The sequence below is a fragment of the Capricornis sumatraensis genome, chromosome 10 (assembly GCF_032405125.1).
Source record: "Capricornis sumatraensis isolate serow.1 chromosome 10, serow.2, whole genome shotgun sequence".
Classification (NCBI taxonomy): domain Eukaryota; kingdom Metazoa; phylum Chordata; class Mammalia; order Artiodactyla; family Bovidae; genus Capricornis; species Capricornis sumatraensis.
The window spans coordinates 14561462-14583271 of NC_091078.1; the positions used below are offsets into that span (position 1 = coordinate 14561462).

The window sequence follows — 21810 nt, forward strand, 5'->3', positions numbered from 1 at the left end:
CATGGTGCCCAATTCCACGGAGATTCATTTCCTTGGGGACAATGGAAACTGTTCACACACATTCTATTCACAGAGGCTGACAAGCTCTACAAACATCCTGATCTGCAAACACAGCTTTCTAGCTTGGAATGTCTTCTGAATGACCATTAAATGAACACAACTGCCAGCCTCCTAGCGTGAGAGTGGCCAACGTTGTGTTCAACCTTCTAACAAGCTGACAAACCCTCACACAGCCAAGTTTCCTCCCACCCCAAGACTTCTGAAGCCCTGGCAATGCTTGGCTGCCCAGACCTCACAGGTTCTGGATCCCCAGATGTGCCCTTTCCCCTGGTCAACAGTTCTCTGCAGACACTGAATACCATGGGTATGGAAGGCCAGGGACCTTCTGGGCCATCTTGTTCATGCTCAAATGGCCTCAGCCTGCAGACTCCAGTCACATAAAGGAAAGAGTAGGCACCAACAAAGGGGTAAAAATCTAAAAGAAAGATGGCAAAGAACAGGCTGCCTGCAGGGATTTCTTAGACCCAAAGTCTGTCCTGGGTCTGCAGCATATGCCCATGTCAGAGGGCATGCAGCATGCTTGCTCTGCAGGGGCCTGGAATGTCGGGAAAGTGTTGTTTAACTGCCATCATGACCTTCCTTGTTGACCTCCGTAACCTGGGAAAAGGAAGGAGGATCAGAGCAAGCCAGGGAAGTTCCTGCCACGTCTTCAGATCAGCTTTTACCCAACTCTGTCCCTGCTAACCCCAACCCTGATCCTCTCTCATGACCAGCTGCAGAAAGGAAAGAAAATCCCTTGGCTCCAAAATGACATCTGGAGAATCAAAGACAGGCCTCAAGAACGTCTACCCATCTGCCAAGAAGCTGCTGCCGAAGGTGGAGGAGGAGGGGGAGGCTGAGGATTACTGTACTCCTGGAGCCTTCGAGCTGGAGCGTCTCTTCTGGAAAGGCAGTCCCCAGTACACGCACGTCAATGAGGTCTGGCCCAAGCTCTACATCGGTGATGAGTAAGTGCCCAGATTCAGCCTCATGTTTGGTAGCCAGCCCTTCCCAGGTCACAGCCCTTGCTACCTTCCCACCATGAGCTCTTGCTTTCCAGGTTGGTTCTGAGAGAACTCTTTATCAGTTAGGACTAGGTTTATTTTCCTATTACAGAAAACTCAGAAAAGGGGCTTAAGCAAGATAGAGGCTGGTGTGTCTCACATAAAAGATGTGCAGAGGAAGGAGAGCTGAGGCTGGCATGGCGACTCCAGGGTCATCAGCAGCTCAGGCTCCCATGCCTGGGCCCCGCCATCCCCCAGGTGTGGCTTCCTTCTTCAAGGTTGCTTCATGACCTGACATGGCTAGTAGGGCTCTGTCACCAACTGTAGGATCCAGACCATGGGAAGGCAGAGGAAAAGGCCATCTTCCCAAAGGGAAGTTCCACCAAAGACTTCCCCTGCTCCTCGCTGCAAGAGAGGCTAGGAAATGTAGTCTGCTTTTAGCTGAGGATAAGACAAGCAAGAATAAAGTCAGTTCTCAGGTGGGTGGCATAAGAGCACATCACCCTCTGTATCAGGAAGTGTGGCAGACCTAGCAAAGTTGAGGTCACTGTCTCTTGCTTTCGATTGTTATAGCCACCAGGCCCCACTCTTCAAAAAAATGGGAAGTGCCTACTGTAAATAATAATAGTGATAACACTAATGTTGGTGGTGGTGGTGGTGGTCATGAAAAGTCATGTCTGACTTATTGCGACCCCATGCCAGGCTCCTCTGTTAATGGGATTTCCTAGGCAAGAATAGTGCTGGAGTGGGTTGTCATTTCCTTCTCCAGGGGATCTTCCCAACCCAGGGATCAAACCTGTGTCTCCTGCACTGGCAGGCAATTCTTTACCACTGAGCCAGAAGGAAAATAATAATAGTAATACCTATCACTTACTGACTATTATGTGCCCGGCACTGTGCTAAGCATCTTGCATGAGTGATCTCACTTTATTTTCACTACAGCCCAATGAGAGGTCATCTCATTACTCCCATTTTAAAGATAAGGAAACCGAGGCACAGAGCAGCTAAATAACGGGCCCAAGGTCCACAGCTTGGTAAGCGGCTGAGAGCTGGGATTCAAATGCAGTTTTGCCTAACTCATAAGCTTTCATCCTGATTAGCACTCCTGCTCCTCCCTCCACCCCCCAGGATTCCAGTTTACAACTCACCTCTCCAAGGAGTCAGATGGCACAGGACCCATTCATATGTGATTTTCAATAACTGCTGCTTAAAAGTGTCTAGTCATGGGATATCCAGAGGCAGCATCCCTCTTTTTTCCTTAGTAATTTTAAGTGGAAAAAGTTACAAAAAAATTATATGCCCTTTTACACTAAATTAAACTAAACAGAGAGTTTTAAAAACAAATTGCATAATCTCCCTTTGTCCTCTCTTAATTCTGCCCTAAGTAACCAGAATTAAGCTCACTTTATGTATATCATGGCAAACAGAAGGAAACATATGCAAACACTTAAAGGATTTTTATTTCTTTTAAATAATTTTAGCAGGAAAAAAGGAATTAAATGATTCTGTACTTTCAGTCTTCCTTAGCATAGGTGTGCCATAATTTATCACATCATCTCTCAGTTGTGAACATTAGGGGAACCTGGGCTGTCCGAAACAGGGTCTTCATTGTTTACTTTTTAAAAAATAATAGCATTATTGAGATATAACTTACATTCCGTAAAACTCACCCTTTTAAAGTATACAGTTCAGTGGTTTTATTATATTCACAGAGCTGTGCAACCACTATCTAATTTCAAAGCATTTTCCTCACCTCAAAAGGAAACCCCAAACCCATTAAGTAATCACACTCCATTCCCCATATTCCCCCAGCCTGAGAAACCACCAGCCTGCTCTCCCTTTCTATGAATTTACCTAACCTGGAACTTCACATCAGTGGCCTTTCACAACTGGCTTCTTACGCTTAGCGTAATGTTTTCAAGGTTAATCCAAGTTGAAGCATGTATTAGTATTTTATTTTTTTTCCTGCCAAATAATCTCTGTACTACTTTTGCAACTTTTTTTTCACTGCACGGCTTGTGGGATCTTAGTTCCCCAGTCAGGGACTGAATCTGAGCCCTCAGCAGTTAAGAATGGAATCCTAACCACTGGACCACCGGGGAAGTCCCTATTTCTGCAACTTTTATGTGAGTCTAGGATTAGTTCAAAATAAAAAATGCATGCACACACTGTGACTCCAAATATCACTTTAAGAAATGAAACACACAGAAATAAGAGTACCAATACATAAGGATATATGTACAACAACGTTTAATACGGAAGTAGCAATAAAAGGTGTGTGGGGGGGATCTGAATATCTTCTAATATTATTAAATAAGTATAGTAAATATACTGCTTCCCTATTTTAAAGGTAATATAAACTCACCATATAAAATTATAGACATCTTCATTTCCTTAGGTATAATATGTTGACCAGTGAACTCTCTTCATAAGGGTGTATGGATTGAGATAATATATGGACATGGGTCTGAGCAAACTCTGAGGGACAGTGAAGGACAGGCAACCCTGGTGTGCTACAGGGTCGCAGAGTCAGACACGACTGAGTGACTGAACAACAGCAACAACGACAAATGCTAGTGTGGTGTCAAGTACAGAGTAAGCACTAAAAAAGATTAGCTTTAATAATAAGACAGTGCTTCGTGTTAAAGAAAACTTTTCAATCTCCCAGAATAATCACTGAAGTCCACCACTCCAAAGCCATTCCTGTTAATACTGTAGCAATTTCCTCTTAGACTGTCTATATGCTACTTTTGGTTTAAAATAGTTGCAATCATATGGATTATTCATTTTATCTTTGTCTTTATTCCACACAGCATCATTCAAAACCTTTCCCCTTTTTATATGCTTCTCATATACTTAATTATAATAACTATAATTATATATATCAGATAGACATAATTATCATTTATCTAACCACTTTTCCTACTGTTGGATATAGCAGTCATTTTCATGTTCTTGCTTTTATAAATAATGCTGCAGTGGACATCTTTAGGTATAAATATATTTTTAATATTTAAGATTATTTCCTTAGATTTGACCCTTAAAAATGGCATAAATGGGGGAAGGACCAGATTGATCCCCAAGAAGCACCTCACTCTTTTGCCCTCCTCTCACCTCAAGAATAGGATGGCTGGGCATTTGCTCAGGAGCCACAATGTTTGGGTCAAATACTGACTCCTATGTGGCCTTGGGCGTGTCACTCAAGCTTTCTGAGCTTAGATTTCTTTACCTATGAGATGTGGGTTCGATGGTGTAATATATCGGATGCTGAGCTCAGTTTCCAGCACTGAGTGTGAACTATTAGAGATCAGGCAGGTTCTGGAAACTCACCTCACAGTGTGAGAAGAAGGTAAAGAACAGTCACCACACTTTGCCACTAAGGGTCCCTGTGTGTTAAGGGCAGCCCTGGGATAGAAAACACCCCCAGTCACATTTCTCCCATGAGATGCTATCATAAACCCAAGGCCAGGTTGGAAGGAAGGTCCCTCCCTCCTAATGGGCCTCCTCCAGACAGCTCCCTCCACAGGGACCTTCCAGGGACCCAGGGACCCAGGTGGCCAAAGGCCCAAGGGGGCAGTGCCACATCAAAGCCCTACAAGCCTGTGGGTTCCAGAATTTCTGAAGCTTTTCTCAAGCCTAGCTTATCCCAAGGGGATCACCAAATGGGATGCCTGGTGACTCCAAGTTCCCACTGCTTACCAGCCTGGGGAGGGCACAGATGCAACCCCTTCCCCTGCCCTGCCCAATACCACCACAGCCTGGCGAGCAGAGGTCACAGGTGGGACAGCGATGTGGTTGATGTGAAGCGCGCTGGCCCAGCGCTGGGTCGGTAGGCGCCCCTAGGCAGCCACCTTTTGGATGTCCTCATGGAGAAGTCTTCCTCCCTCAAGGGCTCAAGGCACAGCCACCCTCTCCCACGCCTTGGTAGGAGGTCTGAATCTCCAAGTAGGAACTGGAGGGACAGTGTGGAGAACAGCAAAAGCCATCCAGCGGGGATTGAGGCAGAGAGTTCAAGCCCCCAGCGTGGGTGGCCACTCTGTGTGGCCTTTGGCAAAGCAACTTATTGTTCGGGGACTCAGTTTCTTTATTTGTAAAATAAAGGGATAATTTCAAAGGTCCCTTCCAGCTCTGAAGTAAAATTCTTTAAGAAATGTCTTATTAAATAAATTAGGCTTTATTAGGCTCAAGCACATACTTGTTTTATTACTTTTAAGTCATTCAAATTAGATTCAAATTAGGTTAACCAAGTGTTGCCCTCCAGAGAATCAGGGACTGGCATCAATGATGAGATAAGAATAATTCATCACCTCTTATCAATCAGCAGTCCCTAAATGGGTGCTTCACAAGTGCTTCAGGATGCTTGAAAGCACTAAATTCCTGTAATTTAAATATTCTAACTTTATTCTCATTCACATCTTTCATTTGCTTAGCAAAATCTTTTTTTCTTTTTTCTCCCTGACAGTCAGCAGGAGGGCAAGTATCCTGGCTACAGTCAAAGTGACTGCAAATTCCCAGGCAGGACAGGCTTCCCACAGCAAGGCAACATTGAGAAATCTCTCCTCCCTCTCACAACAGAGGCAGTCCTGTGAGCCAGCGCCAGGGCTCTGTGAAGTTGCTCTGCTGCTTGAATGGTGGGGACTCTATTTTTATTAAAATTACAGTCGCCTCCAAGGTCTGCCTTTTAGGGTCATCGACGGCCAGCAGCCTCTCCCCATCAAGCCTGACTCTTCAACCGCCTGCATCTGCCCCACTCAGCCTGAGCTCGCTTGCCAAGGGGTCTCTCTCTCTCTCTCCTCCTTTTTGCTCCCAAGCAGACCATCAGCCTCCGAAGCCAGAGGTATCTCCAAAGTTGGTTGGTCAAAGATGCTGGAGAGAGTTGTTAAGTCGCTAAGTTGTATCTGACTCTTTGTGACCCCATGAACTACAGCACACCAGGATTCCCTGTCCTACACTATCTCCTGGAGTTTGCTCAGACTCACATCCATTGAGTCAATGATGCCATCCAACCATCTCAACCTCTGTCACCCCCTTCTCCTCTTGCCCTCAATCTTTCCCAGCATCAGGGGCTGAGGTGAAGGCAAAGCAATGGCTGAGACAGTCCTCAGATCGAGACAGGACCTCTCACTGGTGTACCCGGACAGCTCCAACCTTTCCCCTCAAAAAGAAAGAACTAATTCAGCCTTGAGGCACCAAGTAGAGCTAAAATTTAACTGTCTTTTTTTAGGGTGGGCCATGGCTAGACTAGGATGCAGTGAAAACACAGCCAAGGTTGACAGTCTAACATGCTGAATGTCACCTGAAAGAACCAGAAAATCTGGACTCTGAGCCTCCAAGCACCCAAGGCAACTAAGCATAGCTGGGCACCAGTCATGGGCAAGGCGCTAGGGGAGAGGTGCCAATGGTCCTGCCCCTACTGGGCCTTCTCACACTGGGTGGCAGTACTTTAAGCAAAGGCCCCCGGCAATGCCAACCATTTCCTTTCACGGTTAGCCAAATGCCTTGTCTAATCATTAATACAACGGTATATTTTGAAACCAGGCCTTCTACACATTGTCTTTTCCCATTTAGCTTCAATCCTTGGAGGCCTAGAGCCTAGTGGGGTGGGGAAGATGATGGAGAGATTCCTAAGGAGTTAAAAACACAGAGACCACCTTAGGTCCTTGCGACAGTCAATCTCTCCTGAGAACTAAGGATAGAATGTCAATAAAAATCCTGGCATATATTTAAACACTGACTATATGACACGTTCATTACTGAAAACTTACACAACACAGACAAAAGGAAGACCATTAAAATTCCCTACAACCCCATTACCCAGAGATAACCACCGATAAATTCCGTTGTACATCTTCCTGTTGCTTGCTACCTCCTCTTTGTTCAGAATTTATCTTTTAACCTTTCAAAGAAACTTGAATATCATCAACATCACTCAACTCTTCAAGAATCTTGCAAGGAAAGTACTGCCAATGTAATTGGTCCTCTTTAACAAATAAAGAAATCTGAGGGTCCCAGAGGTTCGTTGTTCTGGTTCATGCAGCAGTTTAAGCTTACAAACTACACCTGCGTGCCCTGTGCTTTCTGCAGGGCCTCGTAGCCCAACAGTTTCATCATCGGCAAGTAACAGGAACACCCAGAAAACAGACAGCTAGTGAATTCTGCCTTCATATCAGATGAATTGAAGGAGACCAAAAACTACAATTGTGCCTGTATACAATTCACCTGCAAGGAGCAGCCGTGGCTAAGACTCCAGAGAAGAAGGTCACCATCAGGGTCATGCTCTCAAAATGACCTGCCACTGCAACAAGCAGGGTCACACTCACCAGTGTGTGTCTGTGCTGTGCTTAGTTGCTCAGTCGTGTCTGACTCTTTGCAGTCCCATGGACTGTAGCCCGCCACGCTCCTCTGTCCATGGAGATTCTCCAGGCAAGAATACTGGAGTGGGCTGCCGTGACCTCCTCCAGGGGATTTTCCCAACCCAGGGATCGAAGCCAGGTCTCCCACATTGCAGGCGGATTCTTTACCAACTGAGCCACCAGGGAAGCCAGCATGTGTCACAGGCATCAAAAAATGACAGAATCCACAGTTAGGTGTGGGTAATCAGCAGGTCCTCACATGTGAGGGTATGCAGAACCTCCCCATCAGTAGTGGACGTTCATCAACGCCCAGGGCAGAATCCTGGCAACACGGGAGCGGCTGGTGGGCGGCTGGCGCAGATGTGTAGATGCACGTGATGTCCCTCCTCCCCTCTGTGAGAACACACACCTGTGGGAAACGGGCTTCTGGGCAGGGGCTGAGGTATGCAGGACGGGAATCAACAAGGCCTCAAGGGGTCTGAAAAAGCAGGATGCCGGGAGCTCTGTCCAAGGAGACTGCTCCTGTCACTCCTCAAGGTGGAAGGGGTGCTGGGTGAAGCAAGTTTCCTGGAGAAACTGCGAGGGGCTGGAAGGAGGAAGGGAGGGAAGGTCTCTGAGGAAACTGGACCCCAGGAGAAGAGAGTCGCTTCCCTGGCCCTCCAAACCAGATTCAGAATCCACATTTGAGGCCAGAGGTTCACAAGACAGGGAGAAGTGCCAAAGAGAACTGGGTCAAATAGAGGGATATAACAATGTTCTTTCAAAGCGAAACTGTACAGGGGACTTCCCTGGTGGCCCAATGCTTAAAACTCTGCTCTTCCAATGCAGGGGGTGCTGGTTTGATCCCTGATAGGGGAACTAAGATCCCACACTGCATAGCTAAAAAATTTTTAAAAAAGTAAAACTGTACAAGTCCAACAAATGAAAGAGAACATGCCCAATCGCATCGCTGAAATAAATTAATAAAAACAAGACACCTTTTTTTATCTATGAAATTAGCAATGAGCAAAAATCAGAATGTAAATTTGAACATGCTTTCTAGAAGACAATTTAGTAACAAGTATCAGTTGTGTTCAAAACACTCAGGCCCAGCAATTCCACTTCAAAAAAAATGTCTCCCAAGGACACAGAGATGTGCTCAAAGATACAGCAAGTTGTTTGTTTATAGTTACTTATTATAATAACCACTACTCTCTCCCCAGGATACAGACAGAGAGACAGACCAGAGAGAGAGAACATAAATGTCAAAGCTAGGGACTTGAGGAGGGAAAACTGAGGTTTATCTATGGAAGGGAACAGGATGCAGCTACTGAAGGCTGTATGCTGACATAATAAGATGTTTACAGTATATCACCATGCAAGGGTTTTAAACTGTATATGTGGTATTACCATTATCATAATATTACCATATTACCCCCAACCATTAAATAGAATATACAAATATATGCATGGAAAAACAACTGGAAGATCTTATTTCAAAAGGCAAATAGTCCTTATCTCTAAGGAGTAGAAATACGTGTGTTTTTGTGTTGGGGGAGCATGTTTGTCTTCCATGTTCTACAGAGAACATGTGTTAGTTTTGTAATTAGCTGACACTTAAAATGAACAGATTACCAACATCTAGGATTTTTCTTAAACAACCAGAAACTAAGGCCGCTGCATGACCTAGATTCTAGGAGTAATTTCTTAACCCTGGTTTTTTTTTTTTTTTTTTTTTTTTTTGAGCTTTTCTCCTTCAACAGAGGCACATTTCTTAGTCTTTCCCACATATCTGAGTAGATGGCCCTGAAAGTTAAGAAAATAAAACAACACAGTGCCAAGCGGCACCCTCCAATCCCACCAGTGACACCCTCCAATCATCCCAGCGACAGATGAGCTGGGTGTCTAGGCCAACTGGGGACCTGCCTCCAAAACAGCTGCTGTCTACTAAGAGTCACTTTATGTATCTGCAAATCCCCTTGCTGCCGTTGAGCCGTCACCTAGACTCAGAGTAAGTCAAGCTGGGGGAAATCTTCAGAGGGGTGCGTGAGGACATCACCCCCTATTCTGGGCCCAGGGAGCCACAGAGCCCAAAGACCCGCAACAGGCCTCAGGATACCCACCAGGTCTAATCCTCCCCATGAACTTCCTTCTCTCTTTCAGACACAGTCAAAAACCAGCTCTGGGAGGGAGGGGTGAAAGTGGACGTGTCATGAAACAAGTCTTGTTGTGTATCTACCTTGATCCTTGACCCCCAAAAGAGCAAAGTGCAAATTGCTATTTATTCAAACTGCCATTTGACTATACTGAAACCCAGCTGCAGAACCCAGAGAGACCAGTCTTTACGGTGGGTAGGAACTTCCTGTCAAGGACAGTTAATTTTAATTTTTCCACTGAGCTCAACCTCAAAGTGAGGTTGATTGCTACTCGGCAAGATGGACTGCATTAGTGGAGGCTTTAATTGAGCACAGATCTACATCCCAAAAGCATAATGTTTGTTGTATACATACTTTGGGGCGAGGAGAAAAATGAAAAACAGACCCTTCTGAGGAAAAATTGAAAGCATAATGTGTTTCGTAGTCAGCATGGCAGCCCCAAAAGCCAGCTGGGGGGCTTGGTGGAGCTCCACACCTCCCTATGCCTCTGTTCCCATGGTCTGTTTGCTCGTTTCTAAACTGGGGTTCCTCTCATGACCAACAAAAAGCCCCAGGAAACCAGTGATAGATGCGGGGCCCTTGGCATGTGTTTCTGCTGCATGGAGGTGCAGGGTGTTGATCCACGCTGGCATCCAATACGCTCACTTCTGTCCAGATCCTCTTACCAATGGCCTGGAGATGAGCCCTCCGCGGGAGCACAGTGCCACTTTTTGGTCTCTTACTGTCACGGTTCCAGACCTTGTCACCTCTTCCCTGAGCTGCAGAAGTGGACTTTGCGCTGTTGAGGGAGATGTCATCTCAGAGCTCAGATGGGATCACCCACCTCAAACACAGAAAAGCTCCTCTCAACCCCCAAATGCACATTCTGACTTGTAGGCACCCCATGGTCAGATCCCACACTCCCTCTCCAGACCTTTCTCTCCTCTCCTCTCCTCTCCTCTCATATCTTATGTTCTGCCCAAACCAGTCCCTTCCTTCCTCCCCTAGTCCCAATCCATCAGCAAGTCTGCTGTGACCCAGTCCAACCACCTTCCTCCCTTGACCACGTGACTGTGACACCTCCAAAAGAGAGCCTCACTTCTATTTTTTGCTTCCTTTCAATCCATCTCCATGCATGACTGATCTTTAAGAAGTAAACAGCACTCACCTCTTCCTTAAACGCCTCTGTAGCATGCGGCATCCTACCATACCAATCATAAATTCCAGAATCTCCCCCATGACCTCCAGGGTCCACCGTGACCCAGCCCCCGCTTTTGGTTTCCTCTTGTGCTACTACCACCCTTGTGATTACAGCCACACAAGTCTCCCTTCTGTTCTTAGCACTTGCTTTTGCCTCTGCCTGAATAAAACATGTTCCCTCCCCCTCTTCCCCTGCCTAGGCCCCTATCACCTGCTTGTCTTAGTTTAAATGCCACCTCCCGGCAGGGACCTTCCCTGATCACCTTACCTAAAGCAGGACCACAGTGATTCTGCACAGCTTACTGCTATCTGAAATGGATCATTCATTTATTTGCTTTCCCCAGAATCTAAGCTTCCCGAGGCACCTTGACTACCTGCTCACGGCTGCAGCATCAGTACTCAGGACAGTGCTTGGCACACAGTAGGTTCATTTCCTGAACGGCTTTCATTATCTCCAGCCTCCATCCCTTAGGTTGTGCTATTTCTTTGGCTTGGCATGCCCATGTCTCCCTCTTCTCCTCCTTCACCAAGTGCTGATACCTATAGTAAGGCAGGCTCAAAACCCTCTTTCCAATAAAGTATTTCCTAGCCCTTCAAGGAATGATAACTCCTGCTTTCTCTGTCCATGTTCCAAGGCCACCTACTTTAGGACGACTTTACTCTTTGTTAATGAAAAATCTTGCCTAGAAAGATAAGGCTATAAATGAGAAAATAATCTCACTGTTGGCTTCAGGAACTTCCTAAAGTCAGTTCCAACAACAGACTGCTTAAACAACAGAACAGTGCTTCGCCCAATGAGGCAATGATTTACTTATCAAAGCAAAGAGTTTGTATAGTGTTCACCAATCTCCTGAACATCATGATCAAGAATTTTGCCATATCCTCACACTGAATGACCCATTTTCAACCATTCATTTGAACCTCACCCTTCAAACCCCAGAAATATCCAAGGGTTCAGAGGAGAGGCTGCTTTAAGGGGTCTCTTGAGGCTCTGTGGAGGTGGCCCTCTCCCTTCCACTTATTCAGCTTGGCCTAATGAACAGCTTATTCTGATGGCCTTAGAGGAGATCTGGCAGCTGACAGTCCACTCCTGCCACCACTGGCGTGTCCAGCACCAAGTTCTTCTGTATTTGGAGAATGAAAGAGTGAATGTACAAATGAAAAGGCTGCCCACTCTCCACCTTCTCTAAACTGCTGAACCAGAAATATAAAAAAGGCAAAGCAGCCAGGGGGTCAGCAGGAGCAGGGATTGCACAAGGGAAGTCCTTCATTTCAGCGGCTAGGCCTATTTAGAAGCTAGAATTGATGGCAAAAACCCGTGGACTGAGCTCGAGTTTTCCCCCGATTTTGGCCAGGGCTCTGCCTGCAAGCCTCTCTCTCTCTCACACCCAGGGCAACCGCACTGGACCGCTATGGGCTGCAGAAGGCAGGCTTCACCCACGTGCTGAACGCTGCCCACGGCCGCTGGAACGTGGACACGGGGCCCGACTACTACCGTGATATGGCCATTGAGTATCATGGCGTCGAGGCCGATGACCTGCCCACCTTTGACCTCAGCGTCTTCTTCTACCCAGCTGCCGCTTTCATTGACGCTGCCCTCCGCTATGATCACAGTAAGAGACCTTCGCTGCCCGTGGTCCCACCCCCGCCCCCGGCCACCTCGAGGCCCCGCCCCCAGTCCACGGCCCCGCCCCTCACCCTGGTGGGAAGAGGCATCTGCACGCTTAAAGCAAGCTCCCTTCTCAAATTCTGCCCTGCCAGCGTAGCTGGAAATGTCGGACCCCCTGGAGTCTCTGAGCCTCACTGATTGGTGCTGTAGTTGCTGGGGTTCGGACTTGGTTGCCGCTAATGGGAAGTCGGGAGGGCTCAGAGGAGAGGTCTTAGGCCTGAGTCTCTCTTCCCTAAGGCACAGCAGCCATCCTTTGAACGCCAGGGTTGGTTGGAAGCCCTCAAAGCTGGGGTGCTGCCAAGATGCTAACTGTGCCTGGGTCCAAACCAGACTAATAGCCAAGGGCCTCGATGCTAGAAAAACCTTAGGGAGCTAATCTGAGTGGAAATAGAGAGACTTCAAATTCTCCTGCTCTGCAGCCTAGCTCATACCCGCCTCTCCCATCCTCCCACCCCAGTCATATTCAGTCTAGTGAACTCTCCTGTGGAAAGCTGACAACCTCAGAAAGACAAATACCATATATCACTTCCACGTGGAATCTAAAATATGACAGAAATGACCCTATCTACAAAACAGACTCTTGGACATAGAGAACAAACTGACCGTTGCCAAGGGGGAGGGGAGGGGCTTGGTGGAGGGATGGAATGGAAAGTCGGGATTAGCAGAAGGAAGTTTTTATATATAGAATGGATAAACAACCAGGCCCTACTGTAAAGCACACCGAACTATAGTCAATATCCTATGAGAAACCATAATGGAAAAGAATATTTAAAAGGACTATATATACGTGTATAACCGAACCACTTTGCTGTACAGCAGAAATTAATGCAATATTGTAAATCAACTATATTTGAATTTTTAAAACTAAAGGATGAGGCTTTCAAGAAAAAAATGAAAGCTGACAAGTTATTGTTTGTAAGTGCCAAACTATGAGAATCTGAGTTTTACGCTCATAATGTCCCAGTTTTTCAAGGTTAATTAATAACCATCTTTAAAAATCACGGTGCTAGTCCTTGTGCTCCAAATGCAGTTTTAGCTGCCCTAATCCAGGTAAAGGCTGCAAGGCTATTTTCGAGAGAAGGGCACAGTGTAGGTATGCATCCGGGTGAGATAATATTCCATGATGACTGCAGGTTGCGTTTCAGTGGCATTCCACAGAGGTCAGAGGGGCTTCAAGTCCTTGATCTGTGCTCTGACTTCAGCCCCATGTGTCACACACTGAATTATGGAGTCATCACATAATTCAGGAATATACAGTTACTAAGTCTTTCTGGCCGCAAGTAGTTGGAATTAAGAGGCTCACTGACTGACCAACTAGCCTGCTGCAGAAACTGCAACTTACAGCTGGGCCAAGGCCACGCCTGCTGGAGAGTCTCAGATCTTGTTTTTTATTTTGGTTCAGAAAGCAATGTCAGAGTGAGGGGGGAAACAAAACAAAACAAAACACGGAGCTGCAGTGCTTGTCTTAGGGGATGCCTCATTTCAAAGTCATCCTTTTTATGAGTCTATTTATGGACCATCTTTCTGTGCTGGGCACATTCTGGGTTTCCAAGCAGGATCAAAAAGCAACTGGGCTCTGACTCATCACCATAAGGTGAAATTCGCCTTACAGTATTTGAAGTTAACTGAAAACATATTTGACATTAAAAAACAAAAAGATTCAACCACCCGATCCTTCTGATTCTGTTTAATGTGCTCAACTTGCCATTACTATATCTTCAACCATCCCCTTAATGGAAGGGGCCTGGCTTCAGAGAAGACAGAGCTGCTTTCAAATTCATGATGCACAACTTACTAACAATGTGATTTCTAAGCCTTGGTTTCTCCATCCAGTGATGAAAATATTTACCTTGAAACGTTATAATGAGGATCAACAGTAACCCACAAAAAGCACTTAGCCTAGAACCTGGCACACAGCAGGCTCTCAGATGTGTTTGATAAAGAAAGGTCGCGCACCATGAAGCACATAACCACACCAGCACGTGCATATCATCATAATAAAGTTTCCAATCCCCACAGGGGTTAAAAAAAAAAAAAAAAGGAAAAAAGACATTCCAACTTTGAACTTCAGTGGCATGATACACGCATAGGACAGCTAGCCCAGTTCCTGACATGCCATTTTAGAGTCTGCCCCCACTCACTGCTGAATTAGGAAAGAATGGGCTATGGGGTTATATGCTTATGCCTGGGCAGATCTCAGAGTGTGGATTGTGACAGGTAGATGGTACAGCCAAAAGCATCATGCTAGCCAAGAAAGCATCAAGAGAGAAAAGCATATCCGCAGGTCAGAGGACATGCAGGGAGTGTGAGCCTAGACCAGCTGGCTGGGGGTGGGGAGCAGGACTGGACAGGATCCTGTTATCAGGTGGGAGGACTGATTCCTTTCTCTGTGCCCTTTGTATCTGCATATCTACAGACTTCCTCAAGCTGAGGGCTCAAATACCAACCCTTCAGGACCCAGGCAGATGCCATAAATGAATGACACTGGCTGTGGGGGAGGCCACGGGGTGCAGGGAGGGGGTTCTTATGGTTAAGCCAAGAGCCCCGTATTCCCTCCACAGGGCACAACTGCGACTCAGTCCCAGCCAGCGATCATCTTGTGAGAATCAGTGCTGATGTGGTAGATCTGACTTTACAGGAAAAGTTTCCAACCTGGATTTTAACATAAAACTGCTCAAATTTTAAGTGTTGTTGGCAACAAGTTGAAAATTTCTTAAAATGCTGCAAAGACCAAACAAAAGAAACCCAATGGCTGTCAGTTTGTAACCTGTGCCCTGAGTAGTCAGAGTAACAAAATAAAATGCTAGTTAGCATCATCAGAGACTCCAGTAGTGGAGACAGTATGAGCTCAGCTTGTATGGCACATGTGCAGGCTGCCTGGATGGGGCTTGTCACACCCTGGAAAACCACAGGATGCTCCTGTAGCATTCTAGAGCCAGATGCACTCGTATGTTTCTTATTATACTCTTGGTGTAAGAGCTGTTGATGGACAGTCTGGCCAAAAGGCAAAGGCGTGTCTTTTTCCTGTCTTTCCTGTTCTTCCTTTAGCTTCAGCTTAGTGCACAGTCTCCCACACCACCCCTCACAGTCAGTCTCTTTTTGGAAAGCAGAAAAGCATCCCTCGTGGTGCTGCAGAGCTGTACTTGTGGTCTGTTGTCAGCCCCACGGGGCCCACCCCATGTCTACCCAACCTTGATCTGACCATTCCAAAATAACTCACCAAGCAACATCAGTCACTCCTGAAAAATCTTGGGAGATAATCGGGTCCAGTGTTCTGCCCTGAGAGCTAGGGAAACAGAGACCCAGAGAAGTCACATGACACGGTGAGGGTCACAGAGCTCATCAGAGGCCAATGGGCATCCCTTCTGTCACTCAGGCCTCATGGAAGTCCTTCGTCCCTATTTTGAGCATCTGGTGACTGCAGTATAAGGGGTCAACAAATATCATGAAAGGTGAGACATTCCAGCTGGTTGTAGGATCTAAAACAACTGAATTATCATGCTTCATCAGAAAAAGAAGTACGGACAAAATACTGCCACTGGAGCCCCGTTTGGACTGCCTTCTCTGCTCTTGGGATGGCATCCTCAGAGCTAAGTTACTGTGGTTTTAATTTAATGAAATCTTCTGAGAAATCCCAGGGCAGATACCATGAGGTTCTAAAGATCAGATCTTAGTGTCACCACTCTCCTTTCCTTTCTTTTTCTTAAACAAACAGTCCATAGGCTGCTTTTGAAGTCATCTTAAAATCTATTATGGATAAGGAAGGTATGAATAAATAAATGAAGTCTGCATTTGAGCAGGAAGCTGATTCTTTGGTGCTTCTGGCTTTAACCAGACCAAGATTTTCAGGGTGTTTTAAGAGTCTCCCGACCCACTGCAGCAAGAACAGGCCTGCTGCCTGGCAGTTCTAAAACACGCCACACATCCTTTTCCTGAGGACTTCCACGGGTGCAGACCATTTTGGGAGGAGAAGGAACTCTGCAGGTTCCAAGGTAGTGAGTGGGAGACAAAGGGCATACCCCTCAAACCGAGGGAATGGGATGGGATGAGTTGGTGATTAACAGTCTTGGCCTATATGACTGAGTGACCAAGGCTTACCTCCTGGTCACCAGCGAAAACACGCCACTAGGTAAACAGTAGAGATGAGACGGCTGAACAGCATCAACAATGCAATGAATATGAACTTGGGCAAACTCTGGGAGATGTTAAGGGACAGGGAGGCCTGGCATGCGGCAATCCATGGGGTCACAATGAGTTGGACATGACTAGGTGACTGAACGAGAGATTCTGGATTTGACTTTTCCTCATAAAACTGTGGGAATTCACCTTTTTTGTAAAAGGTCAAAGGAGGAATGCTTAATCGAAATCATTCCTCAAACATAAATTGTGGCCTATCAGTGGACTGAGAAATCAATTTAGAGGCTGTGACTAGTATTTCTTGAAAATTTCAAAAGATTAGGAAAGAACAGAAGCCAGCAGCATGCCTGGCATGTGGCAGAAGTGCTAATTACTTTGTAAAACTCTTGTCTGATATACACATACCTGTGAGGCCCTTTTATAGCCTTTAAGGTTTCTGGCGGCAGTGGCCTGGGCTTGAATCAGGTCCTGCCACTTCCCAGCTGCGTGACTAAGACACAGCACTTCCGCACACTTCAGCTGCCTCCTTTGTAAAACAGGGGCACTGATTTCATCTACCTTATCAGGTTGTTGTGAGGACTGACTGAAATGCACAAAGTGCTTGGAAGATACGGGGTGGGCTGAGCCCATGTCCGTGTTAGCTGTGAATTTTATGCCAGGGGGCAACAGGATGTAACACAGAAGAGTTAGAAAATCACCGATCCAGAAAATGCCAATCCCGACAATGATCCCTTCCCTCAGGGTCCTAACCCCGGCTGGCATCTACCTCACAGAGAGCCGCTGGCTTTCTCTGGTGCGGGCCATGCTGTGAAAGGCTGGGCCCACAAGGGTGTTGCTTAGCAAGAGATCCAGAACAGAGGGAGCAGTGCCCTGAGACACTGGGCCTCTACCCGAGGAGACCCACCAGGCTCACGAGGCTGGCGGCACCAGCACTGCCGTCGTAAAAGCAAAATTCAGCTGAGCCGGCATTAGCGCTACTGTCGTAAAACTGAAGTTCAGCGGGAAGGGGCTTCTGCCGGAGCGGAGCTGCTCCAGCTCCTTGCCCCTTCTCTCCCCTTCCTCTCTCCCACTCAACAGACTTCAGGCTCCCTAAAGACTTAATGAACTACAGCTTTCGTCTGTTTCAAGTCTTTAGTCATGACAGAAAGAATTACCCTTTTTGCCAGGAGAGGAAGAAACGCTTTAGTTATCAGCAGACCTGGCAAGGAGCCAGGCAGCCTCCGGAACAGTCCGTGGGGATTAGAATGCCAGAGGTAGCCATTCCACTCCGGGAGCACAGTCATGCCGCTGAGCTGGGCCAGCGGCCCCCAAACCCCACCCAGCGCTGAAGAAGCCAGCCCTGCTCTGGCCCTCTGGCCTTTCTAACCAAGGTGCACAAGCAAAAGGCGGCCACACTTGCCGCTCAGCTACCGGGATTGGAGGCCTGTCTGGTTAACTTGTGCAGACTCTTGGAAATGAATCACAATAAAATTCTCTATGAGGCTCCTTCCGAATCAGTGTGTGTGTGTATGTGCGTAAAATTAAGTTCTCTATGAGGCTCCTTCCGAGCGTGTGTGTGTAGGCCACCAGTGGGGTTCCTATGGTGGGGCAGGGTATATAGGCCTCTCCAGCCCGCATAGGTGGCAAGAGAGAATCTCGGTGCCTAGAGTTCACCCCTTTTGCTTGTCTGACGCTGCCACTTGCTTGTCGCCACTGACTGTCAATTTTATCTTGGGCTTAGTCCCATGAGGTGAGGGATGAGGATGAGGGGGACACAGAGCTGCCTCCCCTCAGAAGTGTTCTTTGCCAAGCTCTTCGTATCTCCTGACGGTGCTCCACAAACCCAGTGACATCTGTTAACATCTTTCTCCTTGGTCATCCTTCCAGGCCTGGGGCCTGAGACTTCGGAACAGCCTTGGGGTCACACAGCTTAAGCCTGGCCCCAGCAAACAGATCCTAGAACCGCAGGAGAGGGCCACCACTGCACTGAGATGGTGGTATGGCAGTGCAGGGGACAGCCAGAGACGCTAATCGCCAGGGCACAGTAGCAAGGAGCCACCGCGCAGGAGGGTCTCAACAACAAATTGCTTTGAACTATTTCCAGCGGTGGCACCATCTTTCTGGGTGACCTCTGGCAGTCATTTTGCCTCCCTGAGGCTATTTCCCCATCTGTAAAACAGGGATGAGAATAATGAAACCTTGAAGGTTGTATTAAGGATGAAATGAGATAAAAGCATGTTGATGCACTCTGTGAGCTCTACTCTAGAGCACTGCCAAACGGAGGCCTGAAGGATGGAAAGCTGCTTCTCATGGTGGCTTCTCATCAGGCCCAGCTGTTGCCATTGACGGTGACCAAAGGGAGCTTTTTTCTAGTGGAAATTCTTCTAGATCTCCAGTTTTCAGATTTTACAGTTTCAGATCACTTCCACACTCCTAAAAATTACTGAAGGCCTCAAAGAGCTGTTATTTATGTAGGTTAGTTCTATCAATCTTTATTAGAAATAAAAACTGAAAAATTTGAGAATATTCGTTAAAAAATAATAAAGTAAACCAACTGCATATAACAATGTTTTTATGAAAAAATTACATTTTCCAAAATAAAGTTAGGGAGAATCGTGGCATTATTTTACATTTTTGCAAGTCTTTTTGATATTAGACTTAAGAGAATCCAAGTGGGTTCTTATATCTGCTTCTGCACACAATCTGTTGTGATACAGTGTCTTGATGGAAGTATATGAAGAAAACCCAACCTCACTCAGATATGTAGTTGGAGAAAGAAGGGATATGTTAATAGCCTTTTCAGAAAACTGTGGATATTCTTCTTTGATATTACACCAAAACTTGACAAATGATAGTTTCTTAAAGGTGAGTTGTGATGTGGGATTTGAAACCCTACCTATAAATGTCATATTCTGTTACATGAAAATCCATTGGTCTGTCTTGAACTTGGAATGGATTTTTTCACCCATCATGATGCTGTAATATCTCATATTGGTCCCACAGAAAGTCTCATTCACTGAGTAAGGCAGATCTTCGAAATGTTGACATTTTTCATTGTACATTGTCAAAAGACACATTTGTTAATATCACAGCTGATCTTAACAGAAAAATCCTAAGAGTATTGTGAAACTGTCAATCTCACAGTGGTAGATACAAGTTTTCCCAAAATTCTAATTTTTACTTGAAAGCTTGCTTTTTTATCACTGGAAACAGATACTGTCAATTGTTTTCTTTGATGTGACAGGCTCACTTTGTTCACTTCTGATAAAAAGTCTGCCAAACACCCAAGTTTGAATTACCATAGTTTTTCTGTCATTCATTCTTTTAAGTAAAAATGGTATTTCATGAAACACCGAAAGCTGAATTAGCAAAATTCAGCTTGCAACTCAATCTCTCATAAGCTTTTCCTTGTGATAACAACTGTACTTTGGTTTGCAGCTTAAGTGCTTTGGATGTATATCCCATTTCATTACATAGAATATTAAGAAGTGTAACCAAGGGCTGAAATTTGATAAAATTATTTTTTGCTGCTTCATCAAGGATATTCTTAGGGGAAGTTGGCTTGTTTTTCCCCCACGAGTGCCTGCTGGTGAACGCAACGATTACTAGTCTAGTTCGGTGCCTCTGCCGTGATTCACACTAAGGCACCAGCAATTCCTCCTCCTTGCCTTTGCACCATCAGTGCAAAAGTCAAAGCAGTGAATGAGGCAAATATCACTATAGGACTATTTTGAAAATAATGTTAACTCTATAGATCTCCTCAGAGTATCCTGGGAACCCCCAGGGTCTTAAATCATGCTTAAAGAACCACTGGTCTAGATGACGATTTCATCATCCAGACTGTAAGAACAGTCATCCTGTGGTTGTACTACATGACATGGTAAAATTATTTTTGAAAAATCTTATCTTGTAAATTTTACTGACTTGATTTTGCTCACAGCTGACCTGAGGTTGCTGTCCCTTTTGACAGTTGAGGAAGCTGAGGCTCCACAGGCTGAGTGGAGCTCAAACCCAGGTAGTTAGGAGCAGAACTGACTCTGGAACCCAGGCCTGCAGGAGAATAGGCTAGGGTTCTCTAGGCAGATTGGGTCATGTGGATGCTCACAGATACCATGACAAACAGACCATGCCCTCTGTCTCTTAGGACTGTGGGTAACTTTCTCCTTACTGAGGTTAAGTGCATCAGGACACCAAATGGTGCAGAAAGCCTGCATTTCTCCACAATCCACCTGCAGTCATGGAAGGGATGGAGTGCATCTGCTTAAAGTGGATTATGGTTCATCCATACAGAGGAACTCTGTGCAGCAACAAGAAAAAATAACAAAGAGCGAACTCTTCAGAGGCTGATATACAAAGATCTCCAAGACACACTGTTAAATGGAAGAAGCAAGGTACAGAAAAGTGTGTAAAATTTGCTACCTTCTGGGCAAGGAAAGAAGAGAAAAAAGTATGTTTTTGCTATGTATATGCACAGATACTTCTCCATAAGAAGATCTGGTAATACTTGTCACTTTGGGGAACTGAGGAGTTGGTGGGAGGGAGACTTTTCAGTGGGCACCACATTATACATTTTGAAATCTGAACTCTACTGGCTGCCCTATTCAAAATAAGCACTAAGAAAATAAATAATATATTATAAACATGAAGAAATTACAAGTGAGCACTAAAAAAAAAAAAAAAAAATCATAAAATTTTTACTCCTGCACGCTGATGGAGCTTTCACTTGGAGGCGCTTTGGCAGGTAGGAAGCATCAACTTCAACCCCTCCTCCCTCCTCCTTACGGAGGCAATGATAACATCTGTGGGCCTTTGATATGCGCCAAGCAGTATACCAAGTGCTTTAAGCAAATTGCCTTTACAAGGACACTAATGAAGATTACTGATGGTATTCCCACTGTACAAATGGGGAAGCTGGGGCTCCCAGACACTCAACAAGTTGCCCAGGGTCCTACAATATGGGAGAGGGATCAGGATTTGAGCGGGTTCCACCTGAGCCCCAAACGTACGCTCCAACCTGCAGGCCACCCTGCCTCTCCAATGTGGGTCTTTCTTCTCCCCTCTCCATTTCAGATAAGATCCTGGTTCACTGCGCCATGGGCCGCAGCCGGTCGGCGACTCTGGTCCTGGCCTACCTGATGATCCACAGGAACATGACCCTGGTGGACGCCATCCGACAAGTGGCCAAGAACCGCTGTGTCCTACCCAACCGGGGCTTTCTGAAGCAGCTCCGGGAACTGGACAGGCAGCTGGTGCAGCAGAGGCGCCAGGCCCAGCACGGGGAGGACGCCGGGAAGAGCTGTGAGCAGGAGCCGTAG

General features: G+C 46.1%; 1 protein-coding gene across 1 annotated transcript; it reads left to right on the forward strand.

The window, feature by feature from the left end:
* The first annotated feature begins 807 nt into the window (after nucleotides 1-807).
* Nucleotides 808-21810, forward strand: DUSP29 (dual specificity phosphatase 29). Its single transcript, XM_068982735.1, has 3 exons — nucleotides 808-1007; nucleotides 12103-12323; nucleotides 21566-21810. The coding sequence occupies exons 1-3, from the start codon at nucleotides 808-810 to the stop codon at nucleotides 21808-21810; spliced, it is 666 nt and encodes a 221-aa protein (XP_068838836.1).

Excerpts from the sequence above, each read along its gene's own strand:
- DUSP29 (XM_068982735.1), top strand. The coding sequence starts at position 808 with ATGACATCTGGAGAATCAAAGACAGGCCTCAAGAACGTCTACCCATCT. Across the intron at positions 1,008-12,102 it reads AAGCTCTACATCGGTGATGA|GGCAACCGCACTGGACCGCT; the intron begins GTAAGTGCCCAG and ends TCTCACACCCAG. Across the intron at positions 12,324-21,565 it reads TGCCCTCCGCTATGATCACA|ATAAGATCCTGGTTCACTGC; the intron begins GTAAGAGACCTT and ends TCTCCATTTCAG.